This window comes from Gopherus evgoodei, chromosome 9, assembly GCF_007399415.2.
Source record: "Gopherus evgoodei ecotype Sinaloan lineage chromosome 9, rGopEvg1_v1.p, whole genome shotgun sequence".
NCBI classification, from domain to species: Eukaryota; Metazoa; Chordata; order Testudines; family Testudinidae; genus Gopherus; species Gopherus evgoodei.
In genome coordinates this window covers 34172947-34198740 of record NC_044330.1, presented here as the reverse complement: position 1 = coordinate 34198740, position 25794 = coordinate 34172947, and the positions used below count along the sequence as shown (strand labels likewise).

Genomic DNA, 25794 nt, shown 5'->3' with positions numbered 1-25794 from the left:
GTGGTATCCACGGAAACCAAAATAACCATTCAGCTGACCTCCAAAGAGATAGGAAAAATTTATCGTGAAAAATGCATGGCCCCACATGGAGAAGGAAGGCCAGGATAAGAGAAGAATAGAAGACGTATTATGGTTGGCACAATCTATATGAGGACCAATGGATCGAGCCATCAAGGTGATTAATTTTAACCAACAAAGGTTATTGTTTCACTTAAGACTTGCATGCTACGGAGTCCAAAGTGTGCAAAGTCATCATGACACAAACAACGCTGCAACCCAAAATGTATTCATCAATAAATAAATGTGAAGCCAGCATGGCAGTGGGGAGCACAGGGCACTAGTTGCATTGAGGTAGGAAATCACTCCAAAGCCCCCACCTCCCCCAGTACAGGGACTCGCCAGTGAGGCTGCACCCAACCCTGACACAGTGCAAGGGCTGGTCCTGCCCCTGAATCACCCTGGGGCTGTCCCTCTGAGCCAGGCGCATAGGTGCTGGAACTAGAGGTGCAGGGGGTGCTGCACTATACATTATAGTGCTTCCATTATATACAGGGTTTACAATTTGTTTCGATGGCTCTCAGCATCCCTACTATAAAAATTCTTCCAGCCTGCCTGGCCAGGCACACCAGGTGGGGGTGGGTAGGCTCAGCCCAACAGGATCCAAGTGTGGAGGGGCTTAGTGTCAGGGAATCCAAGTGGGGGGTGAAAAGTTTCTGTGTTGGGCAATCTGGGTGCAGGTGGCTCAGCGGGAGATCTGGATGCACAAGAGCTCATTGTGGGATTCCAGATGCAGAGGCAATTGGACTCTGCATGGGATCCAGGTGAAGGTGGTTGGGACTCAGCAAGGTGGGGGTGTCCGGGTGCGCAGGGCTCAGTGAGAGGAGGGTTCTGGGGAGATGGGAGCCTGGTTGGGCGGTGGGGGTGTCCTGGTGCCGCTGGCTGGGGCTCAGTGGGGCAGGAGTCAGGCTTGTCAGGGTCAGGGTGAGGGTTTGATGAGCCTGCTTAACAGGGAAGCCCCAGCTGCTGCTGAGGGGATGCCACATGCACTCCCCGCCCCGATTACTCTATCCTCTTTTCTTCCTCACCTCATCCCCCACGCCTCTCCCCTTACTCCCACATTCCACAGCCTCTTACCCAGCCCCACCACAGGCACTCAGTGTTGCACAGAAAGTAGTAAGGCTCCCAGCACAAAGAAGGGGAGCACAACTGGCGCTAGGATCCAGGAAGCGACATTCAGCTGCAGTCAGTGGAACTGAGATGTAGCCTCCTTCAGCTGGGCAGCTCTGCACTTGCAGAAATGGGGGGGGGGGGCGCCAGTGGCAAGTATCCCCATGTGCTCCCTATGCTTTGCCTCTGTTTGGGGGGGGATATCCCCCCCAGAATTGCACACACAGTCCTATTCTCCCTCTCTCACCCCACACAGCTTCCTTTTGCAGTGAAGCACGGGCATTCTGTTGGGGGGAGGTTCTGTGGACAAGCAGTCCTGCAGAATTTCCCAGGAGTAAGTTAATGTAGGCTTCTCAAGTACAACTTAACTTCCCTCTCTGCATGCCTTTTGCTAGAAGCACAGTAGGTGACCAATTACTAGCAAGTTGCTTGCATGTGTTTGAAATGAAGCCATCCAAACTTCTAGCCACACCCATAAAACAAAAGCCACCAGCAGGCTGTAGTCCAAAACTAAGAGTCTTTCTGAAACCCAAAAACCAAGATTGAGCCACCACCCTTTTCCATTCAGTTAGCAAACCTACAAGACAGACCTGTAAATCAAGGAGCTCTCTAGAAGATATCTTACTGTACACCTGCTTGCTCACGTCTAAGCATAAAAGGAGGTCATGGTGAACTGATTTAATCAGAATTCAAATTAAAAAATATCGATATTTCCTTGTGTCAGTTGGAAATGTAATTTTGAGTTTCCCATAAACCAGGCACTGATTTACAACACTTAAGACTAGTTTCTTTCTTCTGATGCATTTTAGATTAATTATGATGTTATAGTAAGAAGAATACACTTTTTTGGGTGGATGGAGAGTTATGGGGATTACTCAGAGGTAAGCACTTGTCCTTAAGTTTTGTGTACTAATTTTAATTATTTAGGGACATGACTATTGCTACCTTTTCCAAAAAGACAGGAATTGCATCTACCACTACAGCAGATGATCTGGGAAGTGCTTCCATCATGTAGGTTAAGGCTCGACAGGCATGGTTCATCTATTAAAAAAAGAAAAAAATTAGACAATGGAAAAAACTTAAGTTTGCAGGAAAAAAAATAGCTCATATCTTATGTCACTCACAATATCAAAGTTGTGCTCCATCTGCAGCAATGTTATCTATAAAGAAAAAAAATCAGAACTGATTACTCATTTGCTAATTTGGTACAAGTTACCACAAGGATATTATTTTTCTTACATTCTACAAGTTTTTGAAAACCAGTTATTTTAGTTCAGTTTGACTCAAGATACTGGATCTTTTTGAAGCAGTCACAACAGCTACTATAGCATTTAATGAAAACTGTTACAGGAGTCCAAAAACCAATTTAAATGGAGAAATACACTGTCTACAGCAGAGAATGCTACAGAACTGTAAAATACACAGTAAACATATTTCTGCTCATATGGCTGAAGCTGCTTTTGATTGCTATTGCACATTACAGGTTATTGGCTTTAGATGTCATGTCCCGTCCCCCCCTCACCCAAATGTACAAAGCCCACTGACCATGCAATGTAGTCAATATAAAGAATGTTCATGGTTTTTAGAAATACCACTTTTTGTTCTCTGTATGCACACACATGCATGCACAGCCCTTTTATCTTCATGATTCAGATTTCTACACACACTTTGCTTCTGGACCATGTCTTTAAAAATAGATTATTTAAGGAGTGACTAAGTCTCTGATAAACACCTGAAATAGAAGCTTATGACAGAAAATTCTCTCTCAAGCACTTTTGTTTTCTCCCATGTCACCTACATGCATAGGAAAGATGCCATCAAAATTCATAAAGCTGCTAGCTTGTCCACTTTTAAAGTTCTGTGAACTCTGCCTCTTGTGAGCAGTATGAGAAGTCCTCTCTGGCTCTGGTTAAGAGAACAAGCAGCTGAGACTTCTACTTTCATTCTAAAATAATTTTATTGGTACCGTATCCATCTTGATCCAACTTCCACTCATGTGTCCACTTGTTGCAGCCTGTCTTGATACCCAGACTGTAAAGTTCTCTAGGGCAAGGATAGCCTTTGTTACTTGTCTATACAATGCCTAGTGCAATAAGACCCAGTTTTACTGGAATTCCCATGTGCTATCATAGCAGATGGCAGTCACGCTATAACAGAGCATGGTGCAGCTTAACACCTGTTATAGGTCCACAATCCATTTAATGCCAAGGAATATGGGACTTTAAGTCCACAAGGATCACCTGCTGATACACTGAGGGCTTGACTTTTATAGCTTATAGGAATTGCTACTGTAGATTTGGAGGACAGCATGGAGTGTACTACTGGGAGTCCTGAAGGAGAACAATTGTGGTCACTAGGCTCTTCCAGGAGAGCAAGAGAGACTTGAGTGTGCCTGTGTAATAAGGCCTAAGATTGCAAGCAACTATCAAGGACTTCTGGAAGGACTGTTCACAGATCCTAGTCAAAAGGCTGTAGAGAACCCTTGCAACTGAGGGATGGAAGGACTGTTACCATTCATATATGGGAAGAAGATGTATTAGTAGACTACTGAGGAATCTATGGAAGTCAAAGTGCGTATAACAAGCATTAGAATAGTAAACCTCAAAAGGAGACATTTTGCTTTTGAGTCACGTGTTGCATGGAGAGGGAGGCACAGCCACACCCCAGATGAAAAAGGGTAAGCAAACCCCATATACATATACATACCTTGATAGAGCACCACAGCAGTCTTCCTGGGTACTAATATGTAAATGAAAAGCTATCCATTTACACAGACATGTCTGTGTGTACCTTGCTACATGTTAGAACCCAGGAAGACTCCTGCAGTGGCCTGTCAAAGTGTATGTATTTATGACTGGGTATTGGGGGTGGGGTGTGCTTACCTTATTCAAAGTATCTTCCTAGTCCTCTGCAATGCAACCCATACACGGAAAGTTACCAAGTTTCTATGTACCAAATACTCCCATGAGCCAGTCTAGAAAGGGTACTCACCACACTGACTACATAAAGTCATTGCCCCTCATCCAACCCTGCTTTAAGCGCACAATGCCCTCTCTCTCTCCAGCCACCTCACACTCCAATTAGGAGCCTCACAGCTACCAAAGAAATGTGTAGGAGTACAAGATAACTTATATGATTTTTTTCCCTTTTACTATTTAGCATTGAAGTGTGGAAGCTATGGGACCTAAAATTGAAGAGAGCGGTTTAGTAGTTTGTTAACTAAACTACCATCTGATTAAATTGTTGAAAGTGAAAATATTTTGTTGATATCATAAGCTTTTAATGCTATTTCTAAATCCAGATGAGCCAGACACTACCAAATACCTCTTAAATTTAGAAGTTTCAAGAGTACTTCTACTTTACTGTTGAATCCTTTTGCTATATTGTTTAAATAATATATTCCTATGTGAAATATAGTAACAAATGTGATCCTTACCAAAGCTGGTACAACACTCTTGACTGGAAATCCACCTAATGTTTCTTCATTCCCCATGACCAACAACTGACACATCTCAATTACCGCCTGTAGTTGCTGACTTTCATCAGTGGCTTGGAGCCCCTGAAGAAGCTGTTGGGCTTTAGAACCTAGGAAAGTAAAGATCTGTTATAACTTGTAAATATTTAGGGTAATTAAAAGCTCTGATCACTCATCTTACCAAGCAGAAAGTTTGCTTTCTAGGTGTTCTGTGATTTCACCTTTTTTTTCTTAAAAAAAGGGGGTCAAATTTTGCTCTGAGCTTCCCTTGCCAGGCAGCTGAAGTGAGCATATTGGAGCAACTGCGCTAAAATTACCAAAACAATCTGCCTAGCATAAGACAGGATGGCTACAGCGGTGGGTGGTAAATATCACTTCTTCTTTAGGAAGTAAGCAGCACATACTACTGGGATAGCGAACATATACTACAGCATAAGAACTAGATGGCAGACAACATCCCCTTGTTGGTGTGATGTGCTGGCAGGCCTGGTAACTGGGTCGCCTCCTAGTTTTTTTGACTGCTAGGTAAGCATCGCAGCCTGCTGCATTGTAGGTATGCTGAAGTGGAAGTAAGAAGAGGATAGGATTTGGTCCTTAGTAGTCCCTGCTGACAGCACTTACCTGTGTTTCAAAGAGGTGCTCAAACACTTGTCCCTCTAAAATGATTTCAAGCTCATCTGATCATTGTGCACTAGGGATGCCATGATCACAACAGTTTTCAATACCTAGTCTTGAGAATAGCTTTTCAAAAATTGTAAAAATAAAAATTATCCTTGTCTCAATTCAATTAATAGTTTCTTTTTGTTAAAGAAGTATATATAAATCAAACTAAACCCTGAAAAACAAGATGGTACTTTAAAAAAAAAAAGGAAGTTAAGCCAAAACTTCACTTCTTAAAAAGAAAAAAGTTAAACGCTTGTAGCCAATGTTCTACAACTATGGAGGAAGGAAGGAAGGAAAGAAACTTAAGTTTTAATGTGCTGGAGTTCCTTACACTATCTAACGTTATTCACTAGATTTAATCGTAAAAATTAGTTGTTGTCTATGTAAGGATTTAAATACATTAGATTTACTAGTAGCCAAGTTTAACCAGTCTCAAAGCTGCTGACAGAATTAAGTCAGACAAGATATAGTTTACTTACTAGCTCCACTTCCTATTGTCCTGTGGAAAAGCTGTGACATCCGAGGACCAAGAGGGCCAAATAGGTGAGGAGGAAGACCCCTAGCCTCTAACAAAGCTAAAAGCAAAACACGGGATATTAAACATTTTATAAAAAGTTTCCAAGTAACTCAGTTTCATGAACTTATAAAGTTAGAGTTTTGAAGATTTAACACAGGGAAAAAAAAGAAAAAGAAGATGACACTAACTGGATTTCTCCTAACACCAATAAAGACAAGTGAACTACCTGTCCTCCAAAAGGTTGCCCTTTACTCAAGTGTGGCTTTAAGTCAAATGGGAATCAAGGCTGTGAAAAGACAGTCATCTTTTTGTTTTGTTTTTTTAAAGAGCCAGGAGGAATTTTGGAGTTGTCAATTTCTCTGAAGTATTTACATGAACATAAACATCTATATGTTTTTTGATACTAGAAATAGTAGGTTCTAGTTTCAGTCTGAATGAAAACTATTGTAAAAAAGTTAAAGTGCAATGGCAAAAACAAGGCAATTGGGCAGAACAAGAGTTGTACAGGAGAAGCAGAATAGATATTACTGACTGGAGAGAAAAGCATGGCAAATGGAGTTGTGAACTGTTAGGGGAGCTCGCTTGCTAGAGTCTAAACTTTTGGAAGCAGCAAAACATCTGTTAATTTTATATTAAGTCATCCTGTTTTTCTTGTCTGGACAGTTGACTTCAGATGGGGGGCAGGGGGGGTTTCTCATTTTCACTGCAGCAAGTCTGAACTTAGCTAACCACCCATTTGTAGCATTGATCAGCAATTAACAATCAATATTATTTGACTAATGCTGGAGGCACTGTTAGCAAGCAAACAATTGCTCTTTTCCCCCACTCTTCCAGCATTTAAGAATAAAAGGAACCAGAATTTTGCCCCAAATCTATTTTTGCAGAGGAAGCGATCACCACAATTCCTTGCACCAATGCAGTAGAAGACTGTTAAAGTGTTTACAGAAGACAGGCAAGTTAAATGCAGAATTTTGTTCAAGTTATCAGTTTCTGAAATTACATGCATTTCTGTGCAGCCCATGCATCAAGCAAGCATAATTTTTAGCACAACTGGATTTTATTTGTTCAAAACCTGGGAATACAGGTGGGTGTTGAAGAAGCAAATGACTCCATCATTATCTAAGAGCAGATGCATGAAAGAGTGGTAGGCCTAACTAAACTTGCACTAGTGTTTTATAAACTAAAGCTATTATTGGCATCTTTTCAGATTTGAAGAATAAACAACTTACAAACTGTTTTCCATATTAAGTGTTCTGTTTCATCTAAAAAGTATTTAGACAAGTGGAGTATGTTTAATGGATTGGGAAATCAGTAACCAGTGCAAAAAGAACTCATGTAGTACCATATGAGTTAAGACACTCAAAGTTCAATCTGCTCTAGTACTGCCAAATTCTTGAGTGTCTACTGTAACACAATTTTTCCCCACTACATTATGCGTAATTATAGTAGGCAAAGCAGTATGTTCACCAGCAGTGGGGGAAGGGAGGAAGGAGATGAAATAGGTTTTTTGAATGGGTATCAGCAGAGAGAAAAATATCAGAATAAATGTTTTTCTAACACCATGTACATATATATAGTATCAACCCATCATATTAGCCTAGTAAAAAGAGTTTTACCTTGTAGTCTTCCCATCTCAGAATCATCCGACTCACTTTCTCCAGAAGTTGTCATGCCTACAGCCCCCGCAACAGAACTAGATGCTAAAGAAAGAAAATATTTTAGAGTAATACTGACCTAAGATTTATTTCAAAATGGACACAATGCTGCTTCTATTTAAATCAATAACTAAACTCCTACTGACTTCAGTAGCAATTGGACTAGGCTTCTAAGATACTCTGTATTTAACTTTGATTCATTTAAGCGATATTCTTACAGAAAATTAATAGTGACAACACCTACACAAGTTCTAGGGTTTCTCCATCATAACTTGCACAGAAAACTTGACTGTACTTCTGAAACAGGTATTTTAACTTTCAGATATACATGCATAAAGTCTGTGAATTCAGTTTAAGTAATCCAACTTGTTACACTGCACTGAAGCAAATCAATGCCTTATTTTCAAGCCTGAACATTTTAAAGATTTTTTCTAAAAGCCAACATAATTGTTGGCGAATTGAAATAAACTGATGTGCTGAATTAGGGCTGGTTGCTTACACTTAACAGTAAGTTATTCTGCAATTATTTCAGAGATTGTTTGGGGAATAAGGTACTCTTCAGTGTTAGGATATCACTAACTTCGTGAACAGTTTTTCCTAACCCAGCATAATCAGTGCAGAAAGGCCAATAATTTAGATACTCGCCAAGACTATTAGGAAAATTACATTTATCTATAAGTATTATAAAGCTAAAATATGTAGGGTAATATCAAAAGGTACAAAAATACTTTCACAACTGAGCATCACAAGGTAACCAAAAGATCTTTACTATAAAAAGGACAGACTTAAGTAGTATTGGCTGGTTAGATACAGATTCTGATAATAGCTTGTCAACTAGCACACTAACTTATGTTTGTTTCTATAGGGTAGATAAACAGTAACATTACTAGCACAGTAGTTTGGAGAAGAGTTCCGAGTTACGTCACATAAGCAAAAGGCCTCTGAACACAACTATAACTAAACACCTGAGTTTCAAGACAGTTGTTATCCCTTCCTCAGTCAGCATCCAGAAGCGACATTAAGAATTCGTTTATGCCTTTCGCCCCTCATTTATTTGAAAATAAATTATGAAGCCCGATACGCTAAAATTTACATCAATGTTTTACAGAGCACTAGACAACGTGTGTTGTAAAGTTTGTGTTTCTTCTTACCTGCTGCTCCTTGTGGAGCCTCATCCGTACGTGCAGCTGAAGAATTAATTCCATCCTGGTTGTTATCAGGATCAGCCATTTTTTCCTGTCGGCGAGCTTCAGCTGCTCCTCTTTTGCCCAGGCCAGAGCCTCGCCGACTAGAAAGGCAAGTATAATGTATAAAGTTCCAGGTATTACCAATTAAATGGACACAAGTTTCTTACCTAACAAAAGACCACTCAAAAACAAGAACCAGTATGGAGGATTATAAAGGAACGTTGAGAGTCATAGTTATTCCTCGGAACATTCTTCAGCTTTTTTCCCCCCCAAAGTGGACCTGAAAGCAATTGCATCCATTTTACATTCTTGGTATCCACATTTACACATACTAATGAAAAATGCTATAGATAGAACAAGTGAATACTTGAATCTTGATCATATTTTGAAACTGATGCTGAATAACTGACCACACTAACATTTAAGTTCAGACAATTGAATGCGCATCTGTGACTAAGTGGAAATTTTCCTAATATTTTTGCATAAGTACTGTGTGCTGCATGTTTACCTAGGTAGATGGAAAGGTGCTTTAATATTTGTAGACACTCAGGAGGACCAGGTGTGAATGTCACCTGGCTGCCTGGGCCCCGACAGTGGCCAGACACTTCATAACTTAGCATAGGGGTGGGCAAACTTTTTGGCTTGATCCCACCTCTGGGTATGGAAATTGTATGGTGGGCCATGAATGCTCACAAAATTGGGGGTTGGGGTGCGTGAGGGCTCCAGCTAGGAGTGCTGGCTCTCGGGTGGGGCTGGGGATAAGGGGTTGGGAGCGCTTTGGGCTGGGACCAAGGAATTTGGAAGCCAGGAGGGGGGCATAGAAGGAGGCCAGAGGGGCAGGCTCTGGGCAGTGCTTTCCTCAAGCAGCTTCCAAAAACAGTAGCATGTCCCACCTCTGGCTCCTATGCAGAGGCACAACCAGGTGGATCTGCCAGCTGCCCTATCTGCAGGCACTACCCCTACAGCTCCCATTGGCTGTGGTTCCCACCAATGGAAGCTGCGGGTGCAGCGCTTGGGGTGGAGGCAGCATGCAGAGCTCCCTGGTTGCCCTTACACGTAGAAGCTGGAGGGGGGACATGCTGCTGCTTCCAGGAGCTGTGCGAAATGAGGCAAGAGCCCAATCCCAATCCCACTCCCCAGCTTGAGCACCAGAGGGGGCAAGCCTCAGACCTCACTTCCCAGCAGGAGCTTGAAGGATGGATTAAGACATCTGGAGGACCGGATGTGGCCCCCGGGCCATAGTTTGCCCATCTCTGACTTAGTAACTGATGACCAGGGAGCCCATCCTCTGCAAGAAGCCAGCCAGCTGCAACAAGTTGGAGAATAAAAAGTAGAGGTGGAGGCCAAGTGACCTGTTTTGCTAGGGAAAGACAACAAAAGACAGAGATGAAGCAAGTAGTACAATATAGGGTGGATTGCCGGAAGCAGGCAGCTCTCTCCAGTTTTAGGACTCCGTGTGGGAGAACTAGGGCTCTGGGTCTGACCAAGATAGACTTAGCTATAGTTTTCTGGTTTCTGTGCTAACAACGATTTTTTCTACACTGTGTTCAGACAATACACCCTTTTGTTTTACAAGGTGGGCTGAGAGTCACTGCTGACTGAGGAATTTGGCAGTTCCCCTTTGTGGGGGGAGGAGAAGTATAATGTGTCCTATTCAGGTGGTCTCACTGCAGGGAGCTCATGGCATGGAACAAGGAGGCTGACAGCTCAGAGTTTGGTCCCAGGAGGCACTGAAGCCAAGGCAGCTTAGCCTAGTACAAGTGTGCTGAGGGGTTGTCATACTGAAAAGGGCCCTGCCTGGTTTTGATTCAAAGCTGTTCCAGAGTATCCATGACAGCATCCTTATGTATTAAATTATGCCACCATTTTCCGTTTTTTTTTTCCCCCTTAAGAAAAAAGTTCAACTAGCTTTGCTGATTGTTTCAAGTTCTTTTTTAAAATGGGAAAGGGTAGGAGTCAGAAATTCATACTTTCAGAGGCAAGAATAGTTTGTTGCACTGGTAGTTGTAATGGGGTCAAGGTGTTTGTCTGAATTCAGAAAAACATTGAACAAGATAATGTCAAAATTCATAATTTTTCTGAGTAGTATCACACTTCAGAGTTTTTCCTGAAGTGTTAGAAAAATGGCTGCTGATCAATAAAGTTATCAAATCCAATTTAACAAACTTGTTCTTTTTTTTTCCACCTAAAGCACTTTAAAATGTAGATTAGACATTGTTTTTGTAGCTACACTTTTGAAATTTCACCACAGATATGAAAAACTTTTGACATTTTCCTAGTTACTTGCTTGGAGGCTTAAATTCCAGATATAGAACTTCAACTATTGCTAATCTGCAGACATGTCTGTAACGGCAGGTTTTAATGTAATGTTGAGGATACAGGCTAAATAGCATCTATATTTGCATCATTCACTTGTTATCTGTGTGAAATCAGGGGTGGATTTTGCTGACCCCACTACAGTGTTGCAGGAGAATGAGAATAAGTCTCTGACTAAAAGCAACTCACGGTAAAGCAAGTGGCCTGGTGGTTAAAAGCTTTGTTAAAATACATATGGTCATTTGTTGCAGATTTGATGGTGTTTAAGTGTAATTTTAGCAGCAACCTTTGACAAAAGGCAGCCTGTCCTCCTCAATACCTGTGTGAAATTGACTAACAGATGGACTACGAGTATCCTGCCACAATGGGCCACTGTGGGGAGTCAAATATTGATATCATGAGACCATTGGCCAAGCTACAGAAGCTAATCTGGCATTTGTACGTACAATGGCAGCTTCTATTATATAGATCTGATTATTCTACAGCTTTGCCTACAGACTTAAAATGCTTCCCCCTCCCCCTTCACCTTTTCCATCCTCAATGATAAGTTTGACATAAGGACCAGGATTTACTCATTTCTGCATGTTCCAGCATAACTTTCTGGTTACAGCTAAATGAGACTTATGTATTTCGAATACTCTGGCTTACATGGTGGATACCTTTAAAATAACTAACTTGCCTCAAAGTGATCAACAGCTCGCAGCTGTCACCATCTTAACGGGACTTTTAAAGTTTGAATCTCTTAAAAACACAGTAAAATTTTACTGCTGGATAACCGGCAATCAAGAACAGCTAGCTCAAAATTGCAGTTGATGCAGTCCACAATACCAGAAAGTATTTTATCTAAGTTTGGATTGCATGACAAACAAACAGCCTTTATTGCTGCACCCTCTAAATTAAAGCTAACCAGTTTGGATTTTTACCCCAACGTTCCAAAAATCTTAATGGTGTTTTTATTCGCTATGTGATACCAGCAGCTATCCCAGGTTCCAAGTCTATTATATCTTAGTACTTGATTTCTTATCTTGCATAAATCTGATGTTCATTGACTCAGGCCTGGTCTACGCTATAAAATTAGGTCTGTTCAAGTCACCTAGCATTGACCTAGGGGCGCATGTGTCTATACTCATTTCTCAGCTGCCAACATAAGTGCCCCTTATGGCAATGCAGTAACACCACCTCCTCAAACAGTGTTGAGCCATGGTAAACCTATTGTGGTCAACACAGAGCAAGCACAGATACCACAAGACCTAACAGTCCTCCAGCAGCTGTCCCACAATGGTGGACACTGATGCTCTAGTCACAATTGTGATCTCAACTGCCAAGGGGCCACAGAAGCCACCCCACACCTTTAAAAATGTCATGTATTTTTGAAATGCCTTTTCCTAATTGCCCAGCTTGGTGAGCATACCTGGCAGCTCTCCCTTGCGTGCAACTGCCCAAAAACAACCATGCCGCCTATATGCTCCAGACGTACTCCTGCTTGGACAGAAGCTTTGGATCTCTTGGTCCTGTGGGGAGAATAGGCTATGCAAGAATAACTATGGACCACCTATAGAAACGTGGACATCTACGAGCAGATGGTACAGAGGATGCAGGGAAAGGAGTAAGACAGGAATCAGCGGAAGTACTGTGCGAAAGTAAAATGACTTCAGGAGGTATCCAGAAGGCCAGAAAGGCTAACAATCAATCTGGTGCCAAGCTGAAGACCTGCCACTTGACCAGCAAGCTGCATACTATTCTAATAAAGACCCCACTAGTACCCCACAGAACTTCCTGGGTACCTTTGAGAAGCCCCAAACACAGACCCCTGCCATAGAGAGGATGACAACAACAGGAGACATGCAACAGGGAGGTCCAGCTATGCCACAAGCCAGGATCTGTGTGAAGTTCCAGTGCTATCTAATCAGTTCCAGCAGCTAAATATGGGTGAGTCTCTGGTAAGTGTGTTCCCACTACCATATGTAAAGATGGCACCCAACCAAAATGTACTCATACTAGAAAAGACAATGATATCACAACCAAAGATAGTTATCTGCTTTTCATTCCCCTGTAGAGTCAGTCAGGATGGCCATGGAGAGCAGTTTACATAAAAAAGTACGTCTCTTGAATCCTCCTGAGAGATTTTAATGAAATTTTCATGGGAGGTATTCTGCAATCTTTTCCCACAGGTTTTTAGGGATAGCGGTTTTATTTCTTCCTCTGTGGTAGGACATTTTCCCACACCAGTTGGTGATGACTTGGGCAGACTCCACCACAGCCAAAGAGGCCAGCAGCACAAGCTTTCCTCTCTGCCTGTCTTACCCACAAAGAGTGAGAGATCAGCAAAAATCAGCAATGCCCGTGGAAAATACTGCCAGCGCTCAGTGCTGTTGCCCTGCACTCATACCTACAGAAACCAGGGCCTTTATTTTTCATGCAATCAAGCAACTCTCCTCATTCCTCCCTGCCTCCCCACCCCCACCCCAACACCCTTTCTGGGCCATACTCTCCATGGCTGGGGGTGGAGAGTGGTGGTGTGCACAGGCACTCCAAGACTCACGTGTCAAAAAGCATGTCTTGTTTAAAAACATTACAGGACCGAGGGAAGGGAGTTCTGAAACTTAAACACTTACATCCTGTTGTGACTATACATACAATATATCTTTGTGTTTTTATCTATGGCTGCTTCTGTTATGGCCTTGAGGAGTCCCCACTCCACAACTGCAGAATGTCTGACCATAAGGAGAGGGAAGGAGAACATGTGAGGATATATTCAGTGAGATTCTGAAAAGTTGGTGCTGCATTAGACTGCAAACAGAAGGCATGAAGGATGACTATTATAGACAGTATGGAGAGGGAAAGAGTGTACAGCAAGAAAGGCCCAGGAGTCAAGAGTGAGATCCATTAGGACATAATGGGGCTTCCTCAACAGCAAACAAACGTGCAGACTCTCATTGACCTACAAATTCAACAATCTCAGGCTCACCTCCCTTTGCAGTCAATGGAGAAATCCATTTTAGCACCTCCCTATACCCCCCCAACAATGCATATGGCCTCAGGGACTGCATCCTTACTCCCACCACTCCATGTCACAGAACTGTAAGGAGAACCACAGCTTCACTTATATAGCAACCGTGGAGCTCTCAGGTCAGTACGTGTACCCAAAATGAACATGCACGTTCTTTCCCTTTTTAAATTCTGTTCCATTGATTTGTTTCCAAAAGTTTATCGTAGGTGTTTAATTCCACATTTTTGCTCTGGTTTTGGTCTGAAATAAGAAGCTATTTCTGGTAAAATAATGAATCTTTATTATTTCACAACATATGCAGCAGAATGCCTAGTGCTACTGAAAGCGCCCATTACTTGTTATTGTATAAGGTGACAGAACTTATAAGATCAGTCACAAACATGTAATTATAGGTGTTTAGCAAGCATTGCAAAATTAAGAGGTGCATTAACAGGCAGTGTTTCATCTACAAGTGTACAATAAGCACTTCACAATCCTAAAGAGCCCCCAAAACTTCAGGGCCAGATAGTAACATGGTGTGGTGGATTGTTTTCTGTGGCTGACTTTTAAAGCGCTCTTTCAAGGCCTTCCTCAGCCACATAGCTCCACATGGAACTCCAATGGCGCTTGCATTTGGTTCTAAATGAGCAGACAGTGACTCCACCTCTTCCCTTGACCCTAGCAACAGCTTTCCTCTTCATCTGCTTTTTATGAAGCACACAACAGGCCACTATACATATACATATATATATACACACACACACACCCATACCCACAACTATAATCACTGGGATATTTTGCTCCCTGAAATCCTATCTTGTGATTAAACACTACCAGTATTCCTTCAATCTACCAAAAGCATATTCAACTGTCTTTCTTTACCTGCTGAGATAGTAGCTGAATCTTTCCTTGGTGTTTTCAAGGTGGCCAGTGTATGGTTTCGTCAGACAAGAGAGCAAGGGGTAGGCTAGGTTCCCCAGGATCACTACTGGCAACACTAACCCACCGGTGAGGAAAAGTCCTTGCTTGCAGCTTTATCAACAAACAGCGATAGAATCACAGAGCTAGAAGGGATGTCAAGAAGTCATCAAGACCAGTCCCTTGCACTGTGGCAGGACCGAGCAGACCTACACTATACCTGACAGGTTTGTTCAGCTTCTTTTTTTAAAAGCCTCCAAGGATGGAGATTTCACAGCCTCCCTCAGAAGCTTATTCATAGTTTAACTACCGTTACAGTTAGAAAGTTTTTCCTAATATTGAACCTACATCTCCCTTGTTGCAGATTATGCCCATGTTCTTAAAGATGAGAGGATCATGCACCTTCCTGACCAGCCAACATGGATGTCGGTGAAGCGTCCCTGGTGATCCACCAATGCTGCATAAACCATAGACAAGTAGCCCTTTCTGTTGAGATACTCTGGCACCAGCCCACCTTGCCACAAAAGGTGGATGTAGGTGCTATCACCCCTCTGCAGTTTGGGAACCCCACTGCTGCAGTTCCATGCACTATGTCCTGCACATTACCAAGAGTCACAGTTCCGTGTAGGAGGAGACTATTAAATGTCCCTGGATACTTGCATGACAACAGCCCCACTATGGATTTTCCAACTCCAAAATGATTTTTCACTGACTGGTAACAATCTGGAATTGCAAGCTTCTACAAAGAGATAGCTACTCACATTGTCAGCACAACTCTCATTTTGGTGTCACTGCACTGGAAAGCTGGTGCAAGCTTGGCCTACAGCTCCAAGAATGTGGTCTTTCATATCCAAAAGTTTTGCATCCACTGCTTGTCATCCCAAGCATGCATTATGATGCAATCTCACCAGTCAGTGATTGCTTCTGGGCCCCAGAAGCAGTGCACCGCCATCTGAAGCTGCTCCGTGATCACCACCAACCACCACCTTTAATTGGATTTTGCTATGTCTGCCTCACAGCCATCTGTCCACCATAAAATGGCCATGTCCTCCGCTGCTGCGGTTCTTCCTGCAGTTATGCAAACACTGGAGGATTGTTCGCCCTGTGTTTGCCACATTCATGACAATAGCACAGTGCTGTGTGGACTCCATGCTTCTCTCAGAGATGGTGGACAGAAGTGCTGCGTGGTTTGTTTTTTAATAAAAAGGCACAAATTATTGGATTATGAATGACATAATGAAAAGAAAGTTGCATGATGGGAACTTACCCCCTGCTCGATTCACTTCTCCATCATGTTCACTACTGTGTCAGCAAGTCATCAATCCTGACACACACACTACATCTAACACACTTGTCATAATCTGTATCTAAAAAGGATCATGCAAGCTATCATTGGAAAACTAATAATTCACTCATCATTAATATTCTTGCAGAATGTGTGTATACATAGTGTACAAAGTTATGAATATGTACTAAAATTATGTTCTGTAAATGTGTTTGGCAAGCAACACAGTCTGCATTAGACAAAGGAATGTGTATTTGTTTTGTCTGACCAGCCTGGCTGTCATGTAGAAACAAAGAAGGTACACTTGCATAAAAGATAAACAAAGCCCTCAACCTAACAAGTGTGTGTGTGGGGGAGAGAGCCTGTTGTGAGAGTCTGACCCTCAAATGATACGTAATTATAAAAAACTGTTTAAGTAAGGTCTTTTATGAAAGTTAAGGACACTGGTAATTAATATAAAATAGTAAAAAAAAATTAACACTGAGGAATTGTGAACACCTGATATGTTTTAAAGTCAGTGACCAAAACAAAGAGAGAAATAGGTTCTTGCACACATAGGAGGGAAGGCAGCTATCTGTCTTCTACAATGGAAGCAAGCAAGGTATGAACACAAACAATGGTCACTATTTACATATGAATGAGCAGGGCAGGGGTCCACAGACAGGGAATAACAGAGTGAGGTCATCCTGAGGACTAAACAGTGAGTTTGGAAAGATGTAAGGAGAGAGAATCATAGACTATTAGGGTTAGAAGGGACCTCAGGAGGTCATCTAGCCCAACCCCCTGCTCCAAGCAGGACCAATTCCCAGATTTTTACCCCAGTTCCCTTAATGGCCCCCTCAGGGATTGAACTCACAACCCTGGGTTTAGTAGGCCAATGCTCAAACCCCTGAGCTATCCCTCCCCCCCAAGTAGTCATCTTGGCATCTATCACTGGACAAATACAAGGGGCAAGAGCTCTTACAAGCAGAGAAAGATGGAACCCTCAAACCGAGGGGGCTGAAGTCTCTGTGAACTGAACATAGATGAGAAACCTGCTTAGGCAAAGATCTTTCAATTAGGAAGAAAAGGGAAACCAGCACCTTGTATTTCTGTAGAAGTTCCTGACAGAGAAAGTCAGCCCTGGCTAGAAAGAACAATGAAAAAAAACCTACCTTGAACCTACCACTTTCTAGTAGCTTGTTATCTTAGCTACTAGAAAATGGCTTTTACTTTTAATTGCTTGTAGCTACTTTTGTCTTTATCCCTTGTACTTGAACTCACTTAAAACCTCTTGTTGTTAATAAACTTGTTTTACTTTTAATCTAATCCAACTTAGTGCTGCGTGAGATTTGAAGTGATTGTTAACTCCAGTTTAAGTAATGAGCAGTACTTTTGTCTCTTTAAAGGAGTAATGAACCTTATTACTCCTCTGAATATACCAGGACAGAGCTGGACATTTCAGGACAGAGTTTGGGGGAAAATTCAGGCCTTGGGGTATGTGCGTGGGGGGGGGTAAGGGGGTGTCACTTGGCTAGTAGTAGCCAAGGCTGAAGGAGACTGGAGTATGGCTATGGCCCTACAAAATTCACAGCCATGAAAAATGCATCACAGACCATGAAATCTGATCTCCTGTGAAATCTGATCTTGTGTGCTTTTACCCTATACTATAGGGATTTCATGGGGGAGACCAGTATTTCTCAAACTGTGGGCCCTGACCCAAAAGGAAGTTGCAGAGGGGTCGCAGTATTGCCTCCCTTACTTTTGTGCTGCCTTCAGAGCTGGGTAGCCAGAGAGCAGCAGTTGCTTACTGAGGGCCAGCTCTGCAGGCAGCAGTGAAGTAGTAAGGGTAGCAATAACATACCATGCCATCCTTACTTCTGAGCTGCTGCTGGCAGCACATTGCCTTTAGAGCTGGGCTCCCGACCAGCAGACACTTTCCAGCTGCCCAAGCTCTGAAGGCAGCACTGCTGCCAGCAGCAGCACAGAAGTAAGGGTAGCAGGATCACAACACTCCCAGCAATAATCTTGCAACCCTCCCTCTCCCCACACACACACACACCCCTTTTTGGATCAGGACCCCTACAATTGCAAATGCATTAAATTTCAGATTTAAATAGCTGAAATCATTAAAAAATAAGTTTAATTCCTATGATCGTGTAATTGAACAAAATGGACTGTGAAATTGGAAGGGCCCTAGCTATGGCATAACAAGCAGGCTGCTGGCATCAGACACTCAGTGCTCATTTGTATGCTGGCTGGGAGTAGCCAGACAGGGAGCTAGAGCAGCAGAGCATTTAAGGCACCCAGGGCTAAAGGGGAGGAAGTAGCAACCTCGCTGATCTGAATTGCACCCCAAAAACATGAGACATGCATTGCCAAAGTTTCCCAAAAGACAGAGAGCTGGATGATGGCAAGTTGCATGCTGGAATACCTATCTATGGTGCACTGCACAGTGCACTGACACAAGCACTCTTGGTGAGTACACAGTAATAATGCAAGGAGCCAAGTGATATACTAAGATCAACAGTTTTATGCCAATGTAACTTGCACCAACCAAAGTTTGTGATATAGATATGCAGTCATCTACATGGCTGTTAGTAAAACCATAAACTAGCACAATAATAAAAAACAAACACAAACCAAAAAAGCCCACCTCGCTGCTTGTACGTATCTGAGATACTTCCGAGAGAGACTCCCAAGACTTTACAGACCCAAGTTTATTGAGCAGATATTAGTGCCTGAACCTTGGATCAGATTTTTTTTGGCTTGCAGTTGCATAGTATATTAAAAAAATCTATTAACTGAATATTTAGTCACTGAACAGTGTTAAACATGGTGACATTTTTTTAACTCAAGTTGCATTTTGCATAATTAACAAGAACTTCTTTTGGACAAACAGAGGATCCTTTCCTCCTAAAAGGAAATCAAACTGTGATTTGCAGTTGCCAAAAAATATACAGTAACTCCTCACTTAAAGTCGTCCCGGTTAATGTTGTTTCATTGTTACGTTGCTGATCAATTAGGGAACATGCTCCTTTAAAGCTGTGCAATGCTCCCTTCTAATGTCATTTGGCAGCCGCCTGCTGTGTTCACTGCTTGCAGGAAGAGCAGCCTGTTGCAGCTAGCTGGTGGGGGCTTGGAACCAAGGTAGACTGGCAGCCCTCCTATGAGCTCCCCCCATTAGGTCCCTGCTCCCTTATATGTTCCCTGTGCTGCAGCCACCCAGCAGGCTAGCAATTGCAGCAGTCCATCCCCCCACTGCCATGTGCTGCTCCTATGTCCCCCCCTCTGCCTTGGAGCTACTCCGAGCCTCCTGCTCACTATGCGGGGAGAAGGGAGGGGGGCTAATGTCAGGGTGTCCCCCTCCCCCCTACTCCTACACTCTGCTTACCTCTTCTCCATATAGAGCAGGGTGGGGACACAGAGACAGACAGAGCGAGTCTGGGGCAGCAGCTGCTGTCTCAAACTTCCTGATCCACTTAAAAAGACAATGCATTTAAGAGTGGGTCAGCTTACTTAAAGGGGCAGTGTGTATTTCTCTTTCCCCCGACAACCAAGGTGTGTGTCTGTCTCTGTCTGCTTTGCTATCTCCCCTCCCCTCCATTCCTTCTGTCTTGTAGAGTGAGAGACTACATTGACCCTTGAGAGCTCAGATGAGTGATAGTTCATCTTTTAGCACAGTGGTTCTCAAACTAGGGGTCCGGACCCCTCAGGAAGTCATGAGGTTATTACATGGGGGGGGTTGCAAGGTGTCAGCCTCCACCCCAAAGCCTGCTTTGCCTCCAGCATTTATAATGGTGTTAAATATATAAAAAAAACTATTTTTTATTTATGGGGGGGAGGGGTTTGTACTCAGACTTGCTGTGTGAAAGAGGTCGCCAGCACAAAGTTTGAGAACCACTAATTTAGCAACAAGGCATTCCCTGGGAAATATTCCACCCTCTAACTTCACCACCTCAACCAAGCTTCACAATCATCATAGCTGTGAACACTATTAAATTGTTTGTTTAAAACGTGTATTGTGTATATATATCTATATAATTATATAGCTTTTTGTGTGGTGAAAAAAAATTTCCCTGTAACCTAACCCCCCCCACTCCCCATTTACATTAATTCTTATGGGGAAATTGGATTTGCTTAACATCGTTTCGCCTGAAGTCACATTTTTCAGGAACACAACTACAACGTAAAGTATATATAAAAATAAATAAAATATAATAAAATAGTAGTTTACTATTACCCTGGCTTGGCTAGCAAGTTTTTATGATCACCTGCCTTTCTGCTAAAAAACCTTCTAAAAAATAAACAAAAAACAGTGACTTACAGCTTGCAAGCTTTATTCTTCCTCAAAGCAAAGTGTCCGCCAGAAACAGCTGCATACCAATGATTTCTTTAAAAAGTAAGGAAGAGACCTTGAGTGTGTCCCACTTAAATAGCCTTCCCCCATCTCTGACTCAGAGGACACAATGGTACATTTATCACCAATTTGCTGAGCTAGCCTACTATATTGTAGTCCTTCCCTGCTCAGTAATTGGAGGTCAGTAGCATCATGTAGAAGGATGCCAAACTTCACACATACTTCTATATTGGTATAAATAGCCACTTTTTACAATAGCAACTTGAAGCCCTTTTCCATCAACAGAAGAATCAACTGCAGTAAAAGTCATTCATAGCTCATAAACCTGAACGTAAGATTTACCTGGTGCTAGCACAGGAGCCCGTGGTCTTTTGCCGTGTGCTCCGCCGCAAACTGGGGAGCTCTGCAGGTGGTGATTCACTGCGCTTCTTCGTAGATTTTCTTAAACCTATATACACATAATACAGAGAGTTAGGACAACACTTCAATCCACTCCAGTCTTTGTTTTCAAGTATATAGCAAGTAGAGAAGCATAGCAAAAGTTAAGTGTTGTTTCATAGACAAGACACCAATAAATTCCTCTTTTCAGCCACCCACCTACTTTTAACTGCCATCACAAAGCCTTTTGTGTTTTAATATTGAAGGAAAGCTTTAATGGCCTAACAACACAACTCAGTATAATTAATAAAAGGAATTATTAAAATGTGTTCTTTGGACACCTGGCAAAATTTCTATGATTTTATAGCAGTGATGGGAGGCCTTGCCTACAACAGGTACTACATTATAGGACATGGCATTGTGTAAATTATCTGTTCTTTCATTAGACATACTGGTAGGCAGACAACATTCTATTTAAACACAAAGGAGTGATGGGAAAGATATTATTTCAGCACTGCTACATTGCCAGTTTTTTTCTAGGTCAAGTTAGTGACTAAGAGTAGGTGCTCTAGATACCAGTTGGTGGCTTATGTGAAACGCTGAGGTCAGTGTCTTCACATATGGGAGTCCCTATCATGTGAGTAGTCCAAAAAGGTGAAATATTGTGTAGGAAGTAAAGACCCTCATCCCATAGATGTGGTGTGCTCAAAATCAGATTTCATGTATATTAGTCAATAGTGAGAGGCTTTCACTACCATTATCCATGATCTGCTTGTATTTGTTTTACCTAGAGATCTTTAATCTCCAAGACTATCATGACACCTTCCTTTAGCATTTAATTTCCTTAATTTTAAGGAAAATTTGTCCATCATTCATCTTACGTTTTTATTACATATGTTCACATGAACGCAAGATTTTTGTCAAATGTTTATCTACTCTTGTCAGCTTTTCCTCCAACATTCCCAATACAATCTCCCTTCACAGCGCCTAGTTATTAAGATCAGTTTTCTGATTTAATGTTACCAACAATCTGTGGGAGAGGACTAACTCCTAAAAGGGACAAATAATGCTGTTTTCAATGCAACTCTCTCTAGGTGAAGCACAAGGCAATACAGTCAAGTGGGCAAGAATAACAGGGTAAAAACAGTTATCTTCAGATAACATGAAAGTTCTCCCATCTGAGTTATAAGAGAGCATAAGATAGCTTGAAAAAGTGAAGAATTTTGCCTTTTCTGAAACTGGAGATGTGAGTGCTTTTGCTCCAAACCCCATAGATTTACTCCTAGGGTAAACTTTTGCAGCACTTTCCTCCCCACCCCTCCTGCACTGGGTTTTGTGACTACATTCCAAGCCTCTGAGGAGTCGTGCCAACAACTAAAATTTATAATCACTGTCTAGACATGAAGATTCACAATATTTCATTTCTCTGGTTGTACAGAAATGCAACAAGAGACCACCCCACAAGACCCAATACATGAAGAATGGCAGTCCAAAGTGTGTTTTTTTAAATATGTGCTAAACTGAAAATAGGGATTTAGATCTTAAAGCCTATCTCAGCCATAACTGTATGCCAAATCTTAACTTTAAGGGGACAAAAATTCATTCAGTGTAACCATACAGCCCAAGTGTATAGCAAAATATGATTCTTAAATGAAAAAACTGTCTGTGAAACAGTGTTTCTAAAGTCTTAAGATACAAAGATGGTCCTGCCCTGACAAGCCAAGAATCTAAGACAGAAAAGAAATTTTACTTTTTACTGCGCCTAGCCCAGTGGGGTCGTGACTGGGACTTCTAAGCCCAATCACAATATAGTATGCTAAGTTTTCAGGATAGATGTGTCACCAGAAGAATGAATTTTGTACAGTGCCCACTTTAGCATATGAACACTTGATGCTGTATTTTTTTAATGTCTTGCCATTTATGAAATTCACCATTTTAAATATCTAGTCCTAAAAAACTTATGTATGAATATGCAGTTACTACTCCGCTGTGGACTTTACGCAAGTTTCCTATTATTTTCACAAGGACACATGTTATTCAGCTTAGGTCAACAGAAAAGGTAAATGAAAACTGAGTTAAGTAAAGACTGGCTATGAAAGCCCCTTCTAATTAGGCTTTGGAGGCAGGAATCAGCACAAAAGTTTTAATTTCTTGAAGAGCATTTTCAAAGAGAGTCAGATTTCAGACCCTAAAAAAGGTGTGTTTTTTTTTTAAATTAAATGCATAGGAAAAGAAGAGTTCCTGAATTGTAGAATATCATTTCTTTTAATAATTTGGTGCTATTAATAGAATCTCAAAAAAATGTCCTTCCAGCCCTACCTGAGAGATCATCTAGTTCAGCCTTCTTTGCTGAATCAGGACCAAGTAAACCTAGACCATCCTTGAACAGTATTTGTCCAACTGGTTCTTAAAAACCTCCCATGACAGGAACTCCACAACCTCCCTTGTAAACCTATTCCAGTTCTTAACTATCTTTGTAATTTAGAAAGCTTTTTCTTCTAATATTTAACCTAAATCTCCCTTGCTGCAGCAGACATGGAGAACAACTGATCACCATCCTTTTTATAATACAGCCCTTAATGTATTAAGACTATTATTAGATCCCACCCAACAGCCTTATCTTTTCTCAAGACCAGACATGCTCAGCCTTTAACCTTTGCTCATAGGCCAATTTTCTAAGCCTTTTATCATATTTGTTGCTATTCTCTGGGCTCTCTCCAGTTTGTCCACATCCTGCTTCAAATGTGTGGTGCCAAGAAATGGACACAGCACTCCAGCTGAGGCCTCACCAGTGCTCAGTACAGCCTGACAATCACCTCCCAGGACTTGTATACAAACACTGCTCTTCTTATTAAAAGACTGATACTGTAGGGCATTAAAAAAAAAAAAAAAAAAAAGAACAGCATCACATGGCTCACTCGATTTAAGATCCGCTATAACCCCTGAATTCTTTTCTGCAGTACTATTGCCTAGCCAGTTATTCCCTACTTCGTAGTTGTGCATTTGACTTTTACTTCCCAAGTGTAGTATTTATTTCACACTTGTCTTTTTTTAAATTTCATCTTGTTGAAATCAGACCCATCCTCTAATTTGCCACAGTCATTTTGAATTCTAATCTAGTTCACCAAAGTGCTTGCAACTCCTTGGTGTCATCTGTGAGTTATGAGCACACTTTGTATTCCATTGTCCAAGCCACATGAAAATATTCACTAGTTGCAAAGGCAGTCCTGACGCTTGTGGGACTCCACTAGACACTCCTTCACAGTTGGACTGTGTGCCCTTGATAACTGAGTTTTTGCAAAAAAATTTTGTACCCACCTAATAGTAATTTAATAAAGACCACATTTCCCTAGTTTACTAATAAGAAAATCATGTGGGACTTTGTTAAAAGCTTTACTATCCTCTAGACAGTGTTTACTGGTCTAAGGAAGAAATTAGGTTAGCTTCGTTCTTGACAAATCCATACTGGCTATTCTTTATAGCCTTATTAACCTCTAAGTCAATGGTCTCTAGCCTTTCTATGCCAAGATGACTTTTTTAATTTAAGGGCAACCTAGGATCTACACCACCCTTTCCCTGAGACCACTTCCCTTTCCCAAAGCCCCACCCGTCGCTCACTCTCCCCTACCCTCACTTACTTTCATCAGGCTGGGACAGGGGGTTGGAGTTTGGGAGGAGGTGCAGGCTCTGGGCTAGGCCCGAGGGGTTTGCACTGCGGGAGGGGGCTCTGGGCTAAGCCTGGGGCAAGGGATGCAGATGGGGGTATGAGGGGTTGGCTCCAGGAGGGGGGGAGGGGAGATCAGGAATGAGGGTTGGGGTGTGGCCTCCTGCCAGGCAGCAGTTACATCCAGGGGCTCCCAGTTGGCGGCAGATGCAGCGAGGCTAAGACAGGCTCCCTGCCTACCCCAGCCACACACCGCTCCCGGAAGGACTCAACATGCCCCTGCAGCCCCTAGCGAGGGATTGGGGGACCTGTGGCTCTGTGCATTGCCCCTCTCTGCAAGTACTGCCCCGCAGCTCTCCCAGCAAGGAAAGCTTCAGGGGGCGGTGCTTGCAGGCGGGAGCAACATGCAGAGGAAGACCCCTGCACCTCCAGGGCTGCAAGGCTCCACTGGCCACTTCCATGAGTAGCATGGGGCTGGGGTAGGCAGGGAGTCTGCCTTAGCAGCAGCCACACTGCGCCACCGGAGACCGATCGACTGGGAGATCCTCTGCAATTGACCAGTTGGTGATCACTGCTCTAGGTGCTTATACACCGATTGTTTAATAATTCGAGTATTGTTCCATATACTGAAGTTAGGCTGGCAGGTCTTAATTCCCCAGATCCTCTCTTTATTCACCCATGTTAATCCTTATCCAGGGTTCTGGGACCGCACTTGTCAAAAGATAATTGCTAATAGTTCTGAGAATACTTAAGGAATTAGCTGAAGCACTCTAGGATGAATTTCATCAGGCCCTGCCAACCTTAATACACCTAAATATTCTTTAAACTCTTCTCTTACTAACTTGGCTTGTGGGCCTTACTCCTTGTTGATATTATGTTAAGCATTTGGTCACCATTAGCATTTTAGTGAAGACTGAAGCAAGACAACCTCAAGAAAGCAGAGGGAGAGCTGATAACAATGAAGTGTTTTATGGCTAAGTATGAAAGAAGCGGGTTCCTTTCTTTCTTCCAGTATATTTAAAGAATTTCTTATTGCCTTTTATATGCCTTGCTAGGAGCAACTAATTTTGTGCCTAGGCCTTTCCAATTTTGTCCCTATAGGCTTGTGCAATTCTTTTGTACTCAACAATGCGTCCATGTTTTCACTTTTTGTAGATTTCTTTTTTGATTTTCATGTCATAGAAGAATTCCTGACAGAGCCAGGCTGACTCCTATCAATTTTTCCTAATCTTTTCTTTGCC

The 25794-nt window shown here is 42.2% G+C and overlaps 1 protein-coding gene across 7 annotated transcripts in view; it reads right to left on the bottom strand.

Moving 5' to 3' along the window:
• TRIP12 (thyroid hormone receptor interactor 12) overlaps positions 1-25794 on the bottom strand; it is a 177497-nt gene that overhangs the window by 73945 nt on the left and 77758 nt on the right. For all 7 annotated transcript variants that reach the window (XM_030575536.1, XM_030575537.1, XM_030575535.1 and 4 more), the window contains 7 exons: positions 20854-20959; positions 8629-8765; positions 7439-7522; positions 5785-5880; positions 4604-4752; positions 2292-2327; positions 2113-2208 (listed from right to left, as the gene is read on the bottom strand). In XM_030575536.1, coding sequence (XP_030431396.1) covers positions 2113-2208; positions 2292-2327; positions 4604-4752; positions 5785-5880; positions 7439-7522; positions 8629-8765; positions 20854-20959 — 704 coding nt within the window. The remainder of the gene's footprint in view (positions 1-2112; positions 2209-2291; positions 2328-4603; positions 4753-5784; positions 5881-7438; positions 7523-8628; positions 8766-20853; positions 20960-25794) is intronic.